Source organism: Natrix helvetica (genome assembly GCF_964273705.1).
Source record: "Natrix helvetica genome assembly, chromosome: 14".
Taxonomy (NCBI): domain Eukaryota; kingdom Metazoa; phylum Chordata; class Lepidosauria; order Squamata; family Natricidae; genus Natrix; species Natrix helvetica.
In genome coordinates this window covers 12,912,550-12,925,913 of record NC_138564.1, presented here as the reverse complement: position 1 = coordinate 12,925,913, position 13,364 = coordinate 12,912,550, and the positions used below count along the sequence as shown (strand labels likewise).

The 13,364-nt window shown below is 45.7% G+C and overlaps 1 protein-coding gene across 1 annotated transcript; it reads right to left on the bottom strand.

Moving 5' to 3' along the window:
• Nucleotides 1–39: 39 nt before the first annotated feature.
• On the bottom strand, nt 40–12,575 carry P2RX4 (purinergic receptor P2X 4). Its single transcript, XM_081966239.1, has 13 exons — nt 12,293–12,575; nt 9,061–9,208; nt 7,962–8,033; nt 6,914–6,986; nt 6,479–6,584; nt 4,874–4,954; nt 4,443–4,584; nt 3,473–3,609; nt 3,224–3,317; nt 2,900–2,965; nt 2,709–2,804; nt 1,814–2,208; nt 40–1,776 (listed from the first exon to the last, which is right to left on the bottom strand). Exons 1-12 carry the CDS (start codon nt 12,433–12,435, stop codon nt 2,146–2,148), a joined length of 1,221 nt encoding a protein of 406 aa, XP_081822365.1. The 5' UTR covers nt 12,436–12,575; the 3' UTR covers nt 40–1,776; nt 1,814–2,145.
• Between the last annotated feature and the right edge of the window lie 789 nt (nt 12,576–13,364).

Here is a 13,364-nt window from a genome sequence, read left to right as displayed (position 1 = left end):
AATCAAGAAAACGCTTGTTTTTGGGTGTTTTTTTTAAAAATTATTACTATTATTATTATCCTTTTTATTGCATGGAAACCAAACCGACGTCACACTTAAGGCGGGGTGTTTGTAGAAGGCTTCGCTTTTTGTGAGCAGGCGATTCCGTTTTATTTTAAGAGCAAGGGGTTTTTTGGGGGGGAAGTTTTCCCTTCGTCCGAAAGCAAAAGACAGAAGGGACGTCCATCGCCAAGGGGGCCAAGACTCTGCGTTTGAAGACAGGTTGCGTGATTGTGTTGAAGCACAAACGGCCAACATGCATTTGTTTGGCGCAGGCTCGTATTTACGGATCCTAATTCTAATACTTTCCGTCTTGTGTTACTGTATAAGCTACGTTCACAAAATTCAGGGTTTTATAAGCAGAAGCCATCCGGTGCTTGCTGGCATGTTTCACAGTCCAATAACTTTCGAGGATGGACGTAGAGATTCTGCAGTTTTTCCAAGATTCTTCCCATGGATTGAAACCAAAACCAATTTGTTTATTTATTCTTTTGCTGTTGAGCACTCTTCCAACTTCGCTCACAAAGTGTATTTCGTCCTCTCCCGTTTCCCTCCGCACTTCTGGTTTTAGAAAGCAGTCAACGTCACGTATTCCGGCAGAGTCGCGGCTCCTAAGGGAGGGAAGAGTTGTCAAAACCAATTCACAGGGGATACCCGGATGCGTTCTGAACCTCATCCCGTAATCTTTTTCGCAGATTAACCTCGATCGGAAGTAATAACGGCTCACTCAAGTCTTTGCATCTGCTAAAAAAAAAAAAAAAGCCGCCAAGAATTAACGCATGGAAAGGCTGCTGTGGTTCTTATCTTTTTTTTAAGAAAAACATGTTTTAAAAAAAGAGATTAAAAAAGTTCTCATTCCATTAAAAAGAGAAAAAGGAGAAAAAAAAATCACGAGTGTTGGAATAATTTCTGGCAGGTTCCTTCTGTGCAGGCCAGGTAATTTGGACCTTCGCTTTCTTCTTATTCTAACCCGGTGGGATTGCGAGACGGTAACATTTGTTGCCGTAAAAGCAAAAGGAGAAGGGGGGGCTCATTGTAATGGGGAGGGGGCTGTGTGTTTTCATGTGCTGCTCCCCCCCCCAACAGAGGAAATATCGATCAGGAGTGCTGTGAAATGTTGAGAGGGATCACGGAGGAAGCGTGGGATGGAGTAATTTCGATTTTTGTGTTTGCAGCGTGTCTGTATCGCCATTTGTGATGATGCTACTTTAAGAATCAGGAATGTTTTTATATATCTTTTTAGAAGGCTGGCTTTCTTTCTCCCCTCTCTTTTTCTTTTCTTTCTGTCATGCTCTTTCTCTCCCCTCCCTCCCTCCCATCTCATTATGGGTATATTTTGTTGACATTGTATTTTCAAACTCAACCATTCACCAAGAAAAAAAGCAACAGAAATCATAATTCCAAGTGCCTTTATTTTGTCTTGCAAAATAGATTATTCTCACCGATACTGCCTCACTCCTGAAAGAAGGAAAGTGCCATCATCTTTTCATCTGTCTATAAAATTTCCGTGGATAGAAACAGGGCAGGAGGGATTCAGTAGTAGAAGCTGGAGAGGGAAGACATGCCGGCATGTCGCATTTATTTAACATCCTGGGGATCTCCAGGTTGGAATTCTAGTTGAGCGGGAATTCTCAAGATCCGCTTAATTTCAAAAATAGAGATTGCAAATTGCACCAAGTGGCCCTTTAAAAAAAAGGGGGGGGGAATGACCATGGAAGACAAGTGACTCTTTCCACCCTTTCCAAATGAAGAGGGGGGGGGGGGCGTGCAATACGTAACAAAGGGAAGCACATCAGAAATCGGCAATTCCAGAAATATCAAAGAAGTTTCTTGGTCCCACCACCTCTGCCTGCACCTCATCTGTCCATAAACTGGACGGTGGGCAAGGCACATAGGAGATCCGATGCAAAAGTCTCTCGGACTACTCAAAAGCTCGGCAGGCCCTGCGCCCAAAAGGCGTTGGAAGGTTTTCAGGAGAAGGTTGCTTCCCAGGTTGATTCAGGAGGCCGCCAACAGAAGCTAAGCTGGACGGAGGCCAGGCGGGATGGAGGAATCACAGTTCATCTCCTTGGCTGGGTGAAATGAGCAGGATCCGTTTGTGAAGAATCATCTCATCGTGGCGCAATCTTGGACTTCTCCCTGGGATCCGTACGACGGATGGACTCCCTGCTAAAATATGAAGGCAAGACTCAGGATGGGAGAAACCAATTAGACCAGGGTTGTTCAACCTTGGTAACTTTTAAGACAGGTGGATTTTAACTCCCAGCTGGCTAGGGAATTCTGGGAGTTGAAAGCCACCCGTCTTAATTCAAGGACAACCTTGAATTCAGACTGACATTTTCCTCCCAAGTTGACAGATGAATAAAAAAAAAAAGGGATCGCTCATTCAGAGAAAATATTTTAATTTTTTTGTATAACAAGATAACCTGAATTCATTCAACATCCTTTCTCTCTCTCTTGGTGTGTCTCTCTCTCACACACAAATTACAATCCTCAGTCCCTCCTGGAGGGACCAAAAGAGCAATTCCATGGGCAGGTTTGCAATTACCTTTCTCCACTTCTGCCAGCCGAAGCTACAACCCCTAAGTAGGAGAATATCGTTTTCAATTTACCTGGTTTGGGTACAAAGCGCGAACCGTGTTAAAACCGCCAGGAAGCGGCAAGCTTACCAATTCGTAATCTTCCACGTATTTGTATTTCTTCTCTCTGTAGTAGTATCTTTTCTTCATAAAGTACAGGATAATGATATCACAGAGGATGGTGGCCTGGATGAGGGTTCACAAGGGGAAATGTATTTTGAGAAAAGACCAGGAACATTTTAAAAAACCGCTCAGGGGAAAAAGAAAACAAAGTTTCTTACCATGCCAAACAGGGCGAAGCCGGATCCAATATTGATTATCGTAGGGATGATATCGAATTCCCCAGCCTAAGACGTAACGAATAGAAGCAAAATATTCTACTATCTCTCCTTAAGAACACTGCAGAAATTGTCAAGATATCGTTTTCAAAGGAAGGCATGCGCACTGGCCAGCTGACAAGGCAACACCTCGCATGCCCTGACAAAAGGCTCTGCGTGCCATAGGTTTGCCATCACAAGCTTAGAGCAATATTTCTCAACCGGAACCGTTTTCCAAGAGTACAGATAAGATACAAAACATCATACAATTTCCCCCCAAAAAATTACCGTGCCAAACACCATAATGTCAAAGCGTATGCCATAAGCCTTGATAAGTGTCCGGTACTCATCGCTGGCGGAGGTCCGGTAGTATTTTGCAAACCTAAACCAAAAGAAAGAAAGTAAAATTCTTTGGGAATAAAAACATTTTCATTTGGTGCAAAAACCAAAATCAGGCGTCAAGGCATCAAGTCGCCAGTTCCAGCTGAGATGTCCCACCACCAACTTCCAGCTTTGGCTGCTCGAACCTTGCCTTACCTGAAGTTGTATCCTGGGGAAATGGAATGAGCAGAATCCTTGTTGTCAATTCGTCGAAAGGAATACTTCGGCACGCAACGGGAAGCCGAATTGTCCAAGTTGCAATCCCATCGGATCTGCAGGCCCATCACGCCACCCTGCAAAAGGACATACCGAACAGGCACAAAGGCTTTGACTACCATCCTTCGCCAACACCTGTCTGATGCGGTGAACCTTTTGCCAGAGTCGATTGCTCCAAATTTCAATGGATTTTGGTGGTCAGTTCTGAACTCTCTTCAATACGTCAAGCTGTTACGTGCCGCCTTTGGCAGAAACGAGGAAAACCCACGTCAAATGAAATGGCTCTTCCTTTCCATGTTGTGGTCCACCATCGGCCAGCAGAGCTGGCAGCAGATTCGGAGAGTGAGGAGGGTTGGGGAGGAACCTGGGCCAGTCCTGGAGTCTGGGGAAGGCTCGGATGAGGGCTCTGCGTCGGAGGCAGAGAGGGGGGAGGCAGGGCTGTCTGACAGTTATCAGCTGCCTTCGGAGTCAGACAGCAGTGAGGCAGAGGAACAGCTGGAGCCTGTTCCCAGTGTGTGCATGTGCAGAGCTGCCAGACAAAGGGAACAGCTAAAGAACAGGGGTCGACTTTGGGAATAAGGCCACAGGTGGACGATGAAGGGCCCCTCCCAGAGGGAATAAAAGAGGAGTGAAAGGGGAGTTGAGTTTGCAGGAGACAATTAGTTCGCTTAATTGGTTCGTGACTCTCCGAGATGCCAGGTTTTGCAGATATCGGCCTGGCAGCTCTCCAAGCCTGATCAAGGTCGGTAATTGTGAACTATCTTGAAAGAAAAGACTGCGGGAGAGGAAAGACTGTGCTGGAGAGGAATTTAGCGTACATTAAATAAAAGGGGTTTATCGGGACGAGGACTCGGCTTCGTGCTGCTGAGGAAGCCTAGGTCAGACCAGCCCAATGTGTTTTTAGACCCACCTCAACCGCCATCTCTTGGAAGTTCTGGCCAGCAGCTTCAACTATGTCCCCGAGGCGAAAAATCGGGCAAAAGGGATCAGTCTTGGCATTGTATTTACAGCCCTTGAGGTAGGTGTGATTGATGGTGGGAAGAATGTTTCTCCTAGAAGAGAAAAAAAGAGGTGTCTGGGTTTATGCACCCCAAAGGAGCCCATGTTGAGCTGCTACGTAACCCCCAAGTAGGTCTGTCGTAACTTTGATCACTAATATACATCGCTGTGTATATGTGTTGTGCTTTCTCGCTGCTTCAGCTGTTTTCAGTTTTTCATCAAAATAGCACCAGGGTTTCACAGAGCCATTTTGCATAGCCCACCCATACACACACACACCCCCTCACATTTCTCCCCGTAGCCCCACTCCAGCCAAAAGAGATTTAAAAAAAATACACATACTTTGTAAAGTTGAACTTTGGGTACCAGATGTTGTTCTTCACAAGGAGGGTAAATTCCTCAGCACCCCGCAAGAAAGCTGGCCTGGCAGGGATTCAGCAAAAAGACAAGAAGATGAAAGAAAAATTATTTGTGAAAAGATCTCGTTTCTTATAGCCAAAGTTTTAATTCTTAACCATCGCCATAAAACTCCTTGATTTCAAACCAAACATCACCCTTTCAAAAAGGAGTTTGAGATCCAATGAGATGTGAGGGCAGGGTTCGCTAAACACTAAACCAAGATCTATGTCAGGGTTCCAAATAGCATCCAAAAGAAAATCAGAGTCCGAGGCAAAGGATTCCTCAAAGTTCCAATTGATGAAGAGAGCCATGTTGGCACATCTGGGGAAACACAAATCTGAAAGCTTCCCGGCTTTCCCCACCCAGTTGAAAGTTCAAGATCTTGCCCCCACACCCACAAGTCCATACAATACAATACAACAGCAGAGTTGGAAGGGACCTTGGAGGTCTTCTAGTCCAACCCCCTGCCTAGGCAGGAAACCCTATACCGTTTCAGACAAATGGCTACCCAACATCATCTTAAAGACTTCCAGTGTTGGGGCATTCACAACTTCTGGAGGCAAGTTCTGTTCCACTGATTAATTGTTCTAACTGTCAGGAAGTTTCTCCTCAGTTCTAGGTTGCTTCTCTCCTTGATTAGTTTCTACCCATTGCTTCACGTGGTTCAATCTCCCACTGCCATGCTGGGCAGCTTCCACCCATCCAATTCCAGTTAGACGCAGAGGTGCAAAGACAAAGGATGACCTTGGCTTTCTAGAAAGAATTTGGTTATGGCTCCATATCATCTAACTCCGTACAATCCCCCCTCTCGTTTTCCCACAATAGAAAATGCATAGTAGAATAGTAGAAAGTGTGGCAAGCCAAAGATCCCAAAGAAAAGATGGCTGCAGGCCTGGCATTCTGTTTTAGTTCAGTTTTCCCGAAGAAGCCACAATTAATCTTGCAAAATAGCACTATGTGGACAAATGTGCCAGACCTGGAAGCCATCTTTACATCAGGCCTTCATGCCTGCCACATTTCCTACTGTGGGAAAATGGGAGGGGGGGTTATATGGAATATGGGAGAGAGATATAGGCATAATAACATCCCTTTCTCAGAGAATCAAGGACACCTTGCCCTGCAGCTGTGATGGTGTGACAAGGAGGCATCTCTAGTGTTGGGCAATGCCTGATTGGACCATGTGATGGACATGTGGGTGCTGGGCAGAGACTTGGACTTTCATTTGGGTGGGGAAAACCTGGAAACTTTCAGATTCGGGTTTTCCCAGATGTGCCAATATGACATCTCTAATAAAATGGAACTTCCTCAAGGGAACAAAAACCACAATTCAGTTGCTTTTTGAAAAAGCATCTTTGAGACTATATTTGGACAGTTGATTTTGTTTTCCTGCTAGAACTTGAGATACAAACATAAGGCAGGATTGCAATTCCAGAAATAAAGACATGGAGTTGGCATCATCAAATAATTCAGCCAGGTGCTTTTTCTGGGAAGAGTTGCCTTCCACATCCTGCCATTGCCTTCCTCCTCCTCCTCCCTCCAGATGCTTACTTGGGTAAGTTCTCATTCTTTTCCACTGGACACCAAGCAAAGACCTCACAAGTCTTAATGATGGGATCTGTATGATTGTACACTACGCATTTTCCAGTCTGAATACCTAAAAAGATACAGAATGGACATCATAAAGTTGGAAGGAAGCTGGGATCATCTCAAGGCATAGTAGAATAATAAAAGGTGTGGCAGGCCAAAGATCCAAAATAAAGCTGCAGGCCTGACAGGGGGAAACCTTACGCTTCACCCCATGCCCAGCCATGAAATGGAACCTCCCCCTATAAGATGTTATCTAGGTCAGAAACCCCAAACACGGATCTCCTGTTCAGTTCTATTTCACATTTTGCAGCAACACCGTAAATTTTCTGCTGGAAAAGTTGTCCCCTCCTATCTAAAGGGAAGAGGAGAACCTCAAGATAGAAGCATGACCCCTACCATTGCTGTGGGTGCCGCTGTAGCCTTTTTTGCAGTCTGCATCTGACTTGCACGTGGTAGCCTTATCTGGGAACTGGATAGGAAGAGCAGCAAAGAGATAAGGAAAGAATCTGTTATCTGTTCTGCAGTTCAAAGCTCTCGTCGAATGCACGGCCGACTTCGGCTACCAGTCCCTTGGAAATATGGGGTGTCCTCGGCTTACGACCACAAGGGGGACTAGAATTGCCATTTCTAAGCAAGGCAGTTGTCAAGTGACATAGTGACAGCCGCACCCAATCTTACAACCCTTTTTTTTTGTCACGGTCCTTAAGCAAAACACTGCCGTTCTTAAGTCAGTGCTGAATAACAAGTGACCACATTTTGATCCCTGGACAGTGGAAATGCTGCAATAAAAATTTGAAGACTGGCGTAAGTCAGTTTTTTCAGTGCCGTCGTAACTTAGGTATTCTGCAACTTATAGAAATTGTGCAATTATCCATTTATCCTACCACGTTTCCCCGAAAATAAGACTGGGCCTTATGTTGATTTTTGCTCCAAAATATGCATTAGAGCTTATTTTCTGATTAGGTCTTATTTTCGGGGAAATAGAATAGAACAACAGAGTTGGAAGGGACCTTGGAGGTCTTCTAGTCCAACCCTCTGCCTAGGCAGGAAACCCTACACCACTTCAGACAAATGGTCATCCAATATCTTCCTAAAAACTTCCAGTGTTGGGGCATTCACAACTTCTGGAGGCAATTCGTTCCACTGATTAATTGTTCATTAATATGGTACTAAATGCATCCATCTGGGGCTTATCTTGGGGATAAGGCTTATATTACAAGCCTGAAAAATCATGCTAGGGCTTTATGGTTAGGTCTTATTTTGGGGGAAACAGGGTATACTTCGCTCCCAGTGCACACAAGGCCAAAAATAAAGCTGGGATGTAGACCACATAGGGTCTCCTGGCCCTTCCTGAACTCTGTTCCCAATTTCACATCCTTGCTTTTATTTCTCAGAGAAAAGATAACACAAAACCTGACGATAAGCCACCACTGCCTCAGCCTACCTCTGGACAAAGCCCTTGCGTCTGATTCAGCGTGATGATCATATTTGTCATGATGAAAACCGAGCTCTCAGCCTAAAGAGAGAAAAGAAGCAAGATGGAAAAACGAGCTGAAACGGTGAAGACGTTTGCTCTGGATTTAAACCTGCAAATTAAGACTTCCTCCTTTTTGCATCTGTTGAATTAAAGATGCATCTTTGCAGACCACAAAAAAAACCAAAACTATTTCACCGCTCATTACTTACAAGTCCACATTTTTCCTGCCACTGTTGTGCTGCTGGAAAGTATCCTCATTTAGATAGGACCGTCCGTTTCCATGAGAAATGAAAGATTAATTCAAATATATTTATCCTGGGGTTAAGTGCAGGGTGAGTTACACGTTGTAGGGAGAAAAATATGCGTCTGGCCTGCAGCCATCCTCTCTTTTGGATCTTTGTCCTGCCACACTTTATTATTCTACTATGCATTTTCTATTGTGGGAAAATGGGAGGGGGGATTGTAAGAGTTAAATGATAGGTAGCCATAACAAAATTCTTTCTAGAAAGCCAAGGTCATCCTTTGTCTTTGCACCTCTGCACCAGGCCGGAACTGGCTGGGTGGAACTGCCAGCATGGCAGTGGGAGATTGGACCATGGGATGGACTTGTGGGTGTGGGGGGGACAAGATCTTAAACTTTTAACTAGGTGGGGAAAACCAGGAAGCTTTCAGATTTGGGTTTTCCCAGATGTGCCAAGATGTGGCTCTCTTAATAAGTTGGACCTCTGAGAAATACTTTGCCTTGGACTTTGATTTACTTTTGGATGCTATTTGTAATCCTGGCAATATGAACCATTAGATAAGGAATTCTGGAGTGAATACAACTATGACCTTGCAGAGACAGTTGGACAAACATTTATCCACTTATTTCATATTTTACTCAGTGTTGCTACCACAGTAGCTAAAAACATCTGTGGTTTCTCATAGAAACCAAACATCATCATCCGAAGTTGCTCACAACAGGAACTAGAGGTTGCAAGCCAAGAGATCCATTGTGCTCTGTTGTTAGAGATTAAGGGAAGGAATCCCCGTAGCTCTACCAAAGATTGGTCTCCCATGGACTCACCTGAGATGGAATCACGTAATCCGCCACATCCCAAATCCGGGGTCCCAAGTCGGAGGTGTTGGTCATGGTGACGCCTTTCACCTTGGTGGTTACCGAGCTCACCACCGAGTCGGTTTCTTGGTAACCCTTTTCCCACAGAAAGACCCAACTGCAAGGAAGAGGAAAAAATTCTCAATATGGCTGCCTCAGAGAGAAAGAAAATGGATTTACATTCCCTGTGTCTCTGAGCTTGTATATTTTATTTTAATTTCTTAGTGATAGCTAGCTAGCTAGCTAGCTAGCTAGCTAGCTAGCTAGATAGATAGATAGATAGATAGATAGATAGATAGATAGATAGATATAGAGGTAGGATAGATAGATAGATGATGATAGATAGATAGATAGATAGATAGATAGATAGATGATAGATAGATAGATAGATAGATAGATAGATAGATAGATAGATATAGAGGTAGGATAGATAGATAGATAGATAGATAGACAGACGATAGATAGATAGATAGATAGATAGATAGATAGATAGATAGATAGATAGATAGATAGATAGACAGACAGACAGACAGACAGACAGACAGACAGACAGACAGACACACACACACACAGACGGACAGACAGACCAAAATAGACAGACAGACAGATAAGGTATATAATAGACAGACTGACATGGATGGATGGATAAGGTAGATAGACCGAATAGACAGGCAGATAAGATAATAGACAGACTGATATAGATATAGATAGATAGATAGATAGATAGATAGATAGATAGATAGATAGATGATAGATAGATAGACAGACAGACAGACAGACAGACAGACAGAGCGAGCTTATTTTGTCTCTACTTTAATGACAATATTGTATTTTTCATTTAATGAATGATAAGCTTGTCTGGGAGAGTGGCCTTGCTGAATCTATGAGGAGAAAGATTTTATTTTATTTTATTTGTCAAACAGAAATTATAAATTCGAACAAACAAAAATGAAAGAAAAAAAACTAAAATGTGAGAGGAACAATCCACATGTTTGTGCACATATGCAGCCCCCCCTCAGGAACCTCTTAAAATATGGGATGAGGTCCTCAGAAGTTAAATATCAAGTTGTTACTGAAGAATTTTGTGGTGCTTTTCTGTGACATTTATAGACGTTTGCCCTCACTCCGTGGTCTGTCAGAAGCCCAATCAGCTGGGAAAAGATTTACAGCAAGGAAGGCTTCAACCTTGGACTGAGGGAAAAATTTAAAAACCATGCAGTTCAAGATGCTGCCATTTCCAGCCAATGGGAAGCCATCTGAGAAAACTGGGGCCGTGTAGCTGGGTGAACAGCCAATGAAACAGTGAAGCCTCCCAAACTGAGCAACCAATCGGCTGTTTGGGCAGGAAAAAAGCGGCTATAAAAGGGGCAGCAGGCGAGGGCATCTCTCAGAGAGCTGAAGAGAAGATGACAGAGGAGGTAGAAGGAAGAGCAGCCCTGAGGGGCAAAAGAGCTGAATCCCCTCCAAAGGCATCCAGTCACTCCCTGCTGAGCATCTGGGGCAGCTGAAGGACCTCCAGGCTGAAGTCTTGAAGCCAAAGAGCTGGAGGACCAAAGAGGCCAGAGCAGCAGCTCTGAGGGGCTGTAGAGCTGACGTCCCTCCAGAGGCATCTGAACTGGAGGCTGAAGGGCTGGAAGAAGCCAGAGAAGCAGCCCTGAAGTGGTCTAAGTCACTCCCCACTGACCTGACTGACATCATCCAGACTGAAGGGGGGTGGGGGGCGTCTAAGTGCCAAAGAGCTGGAGGTTCATAAGGCCAGAAGGGCCAAATAAACTTATTCTTTGAGCCAGCTGGTCTTGAGGAGGCTTTGAGGGGCAAAGGAGTTGGAGCCCCCCCCCACCTCTCAAGGTATCAACTATAAGTTGAAGGAAGAGGAAGGCTTAAGACACTGAGCTTGTTGATCAGAAAGGTTGGCAGTTCAGCGGTTTGAATCCAGGGTCGAATCCAGGGGTACGTTCCAGCTGCTGCTACTGCTGGTTAGCTCAGGAATGCATGGAGCGTGCATGTGTGCGTGCTTTATGCACATGAGCAGTGCAACAAAAAGTGCTCTGCACATGCGCAGAAGGCAAAAACAAGATGGCGCTGCAGAGAGAACCGGTTTGGGGGTGTGGCAGGCCTGGGTCACTGCCTGAACCAGTCCAAACTGGTAGGAACCCACCTCTGTTTAAATCCCTAGTATAGGTCTCCTGTGTGAGGGGTTGGACTAGATGATCTCCAAGGTCCCTTCCAACTTTGTTACTGTTAAGGTCAACCTAAGGAACCTGTGAACCTCTGTGGGGAGGGGGTGCTGCAAGGACTCCCCCCCCCCTCTTGCTGCTATTGCTGTCTTTCCCGAGAGGTAGATATGCTGGGCCAAGCAGCTTGTTGGGACTAGAAGATATCCAAGGTCCCTTCCGGCTCTATTCTGATTGATTGATTGATTGATTGATTGAATCTGACCCTCCCTGGGAGTGAGAGCCGAATCCTGCCAACATTTTATGTATGGCCAACTCGCTGGGTATTTAAAGCTTTGAAGAAACAAACTTGCAATAAACCCAAGTCAAAAACGTCAATCACTTTCGTTTTGAGCTGCTCTTTGATATCCAGAAAAGCAGCTTAGCCTATTTATTTATTTATTTATTTATTATTAGCGTTTATATACCGCCCCCTCTCCCGAAAGCCTACCTGTATAGGAGACCCTCAACCACTGGGAAAAAACCCACTTCAAAAGTTTCAACTTCAGGAAAGAATAGTTGAAGGCCAGGCCCAAAGGAAGGCGGGGGTGGGGGGAGGACACTAGGCTGGTGTGTTTCTTCTTGGGATAAACCAGGAGTAGGAAATGTGAGTTTTCCCTGCGCGAAGATAGTCCGGCGTTAGAGGAAAAAGACTCGGAGCCAAATTGCCGATAAAGCGGCAGAGAATGGAGATAAGAGATCCGGACGTTGCGGAGTCTCCGCTATGGGAATCAAACCGGACCCAGGCAGCTGTTCAACAGGTTCAAACTTTCCCCCCAGCTGTGTAAAACTCCTTTCTGGAGGGGTTAAACAGACCCTCCAGGCAAAAAAAAAAATCAGCATATCCAGACTGAGAATCCCAGCCCGGCAATCGGGCGTCGCCCTCTTCCCCCCCCCCCCGCCCCCGCCCCCGTTTGAAGCTTGCGAAGCACTTCCGAACTGGTCAAGGCGCTAGTTCCTAAGAAAAGAGAAACTCGCGCCTTCCTTACCCGATGATGTAGGCCAAGATAGCCAGCTGGATCAGCCGCTTCGTGAAGCCCACTTTGCGGCTCTTGATGGACACGATCCTCGGGGTTTCGTACTCGAAGAGGAAGCTGTAGAGGATCGCGCAGCGCCTCCGGGACGACTCCATGGCTGCCAGACGCTCGGCCGAAGCGACGGGAGAAACGCGGGGTCAGCAAGCCGCAGTCGTCCGCTTCCTGCCGCTCGCCAGCAACATGTTGCAAGAAAACGCCGGGCCTCCTCTTGCCGGGAAGGGCTTCGGGCGTGTAGGCGAGGCGTGTCCCTGTCCTCCGATTGGTTGCAGGGGGAAAAAAGGATTCCCACCCGCTCACCACCTTTTCCCCCCGATGCAAAGCCCCACGGATCCCCGAAGCGTCTCTGCGCAAACATGGCTTAGCATCTCCGAAGACAAATACGTGCAATACTGTCTGACTATAGTTGTAGCCGGGAGGGAGGGGGGGGCGCTGGTGGGAACTGTTAAGGGGATGCTGTAGTCGGCCGTGAAGGTATCCCGCTGCCCCTCGCTTCTAAAGCAGAATTGTGCTGTAATAACACAACTCTGATGACCTTAAAGAAGGACCAGGGGTGACACGATAGCACTTTCCCAATATCTCAGGGGTTGCCCCAAAGAAGAGGGAGTCAAGCTATTCTACAAAGCCCCTGAGGGCAGGACAAGAAAAAATGGGTGGAAACTAATCAAGGAGAGAAGCAACTTAGAACTGAGGAGAAATTTCCTGATAGTGAGAACAATTGATCAGTGGAACAGAAGTTGCCTCCAGAAGTTGTGAATGCCCCAACACTGGAAGTCTTTAAGAAGATGCTGGATAGCCATTGAAATGCTATAGGGTTTCCTGCTTGAGCAGGGGGTTGGACTCGAAGACCTCCCTTATTATGATCTTTTAACCAGGGAAGAGATAAAAGGCAGCTCCATTTCCTGGAGGTGAAGCAATATCTTGCATTGTAGGCCGAGTGGTTGCTAGGGGCACAGAAGCCTTGCCAAAATAAAGTTGGTATCCCAAATACACAGTGGGGGGGGGGGTTTCTGAGCTTAAATCCTCT

Excerpts from the sequence above, each read along its gene's own strand:
- P2RX4 (XM_081966239.1), bottom strand. The coding sequence starts at position 12,435 with ATGGAGTCGTCCCGGAGGCGCTGCGCGATCCTCTACAGCTTCCTCTTC. Across the intron at positions 8,034-9,060 it reads ATTACGTGATTCCATCTCAG|GCTGAGAGCTCGGTTTTCAT; the intron begins GTGAGTCCATGG and ends TTCTCTCTTTAG. Across the intron at positions 2,966-3,223 it reads ACATTATGGTGTTTGGCACG|GCTGGGGAATTCGATATCAT; the intron begins GTAATTTTTTGG and ends GTTACGTCTTAG.